We start from the raw sequence: 347 nt of genomic DNA, 5'->3' as shown, positions 1-347 counted from the left end.
TTTTTTTTTTTTCTCTGTGTTTTAGGCCTGAAGGGACCCCGTTTGAGGATGGTAAGAGAGTTTCTTTGCCTGCCTTTCAGGACAATGGTCATCTGGGGAAAGGGTTCCTAGACATCCTGGAAGTACTTCCTACTTAGGAACCTGCTTCTCCCTAGCTTCTGCCTACGAAAGGCTTGAGTGGAATGCAATACGTGGCAGGTTGTTCTGGCTATTGTCCGCTTGACTAAAACTGCATTTTCTGTTCTTGCTTGCTTCTTTAAAAAAAAAAAAAATCTGGTTAAGGCAATTACTTTTTAAAAGAAGCATATCAGTGATGTTAAGGTCTTTTGAGGTCTGGGCTGTGATCC

At 42.1% G+C, this 347-nt stretch overlaps 1 protein-coding gene across 1 annotated transcript in view; it reads left to right on the top strand.

The window, feature by feature from the left end:
* Positions 1–17: 17 nt before the first annotated feature.
* Positions 18–347, top strand: part of UBE2A (ubiquitin conjugating enzyme E2 A) — a gene marked incomplete at its 5' end in the record, with an annotated part of 8,619 nt that continues 8,289 nt past the window's right edge. Inside the window, one exon of the mRNA XM_039842486.1 lies at positions 18–51. Coding sequence (XP_039698420.1) covers positions 18–51 — 34 coding nt within the window. The remainder of the gene's footprint in view (positions 52–347) is intronic.

The sequence above is a fragment of the Pteropus medius genome, unplaced genomic scaffold (assembly GCF_902729225.1).
Source record: "Pteropus medius unplaced genomic scaffold, Ma_sr-lr_union100, whole genome shotgun sequence".
Classification (NCBI taxonomy): Eukaryota; Metazoa; Chordata; class Mammalia; order Chiroptera; family Pteropodidae; genus Pteropus; species Pteropus medius.
The sequence above is the reverse complement of the archived record's forward strand: the minus strand, read 5'-3'. Positions and strand labels throughout refer to the sequence as shown.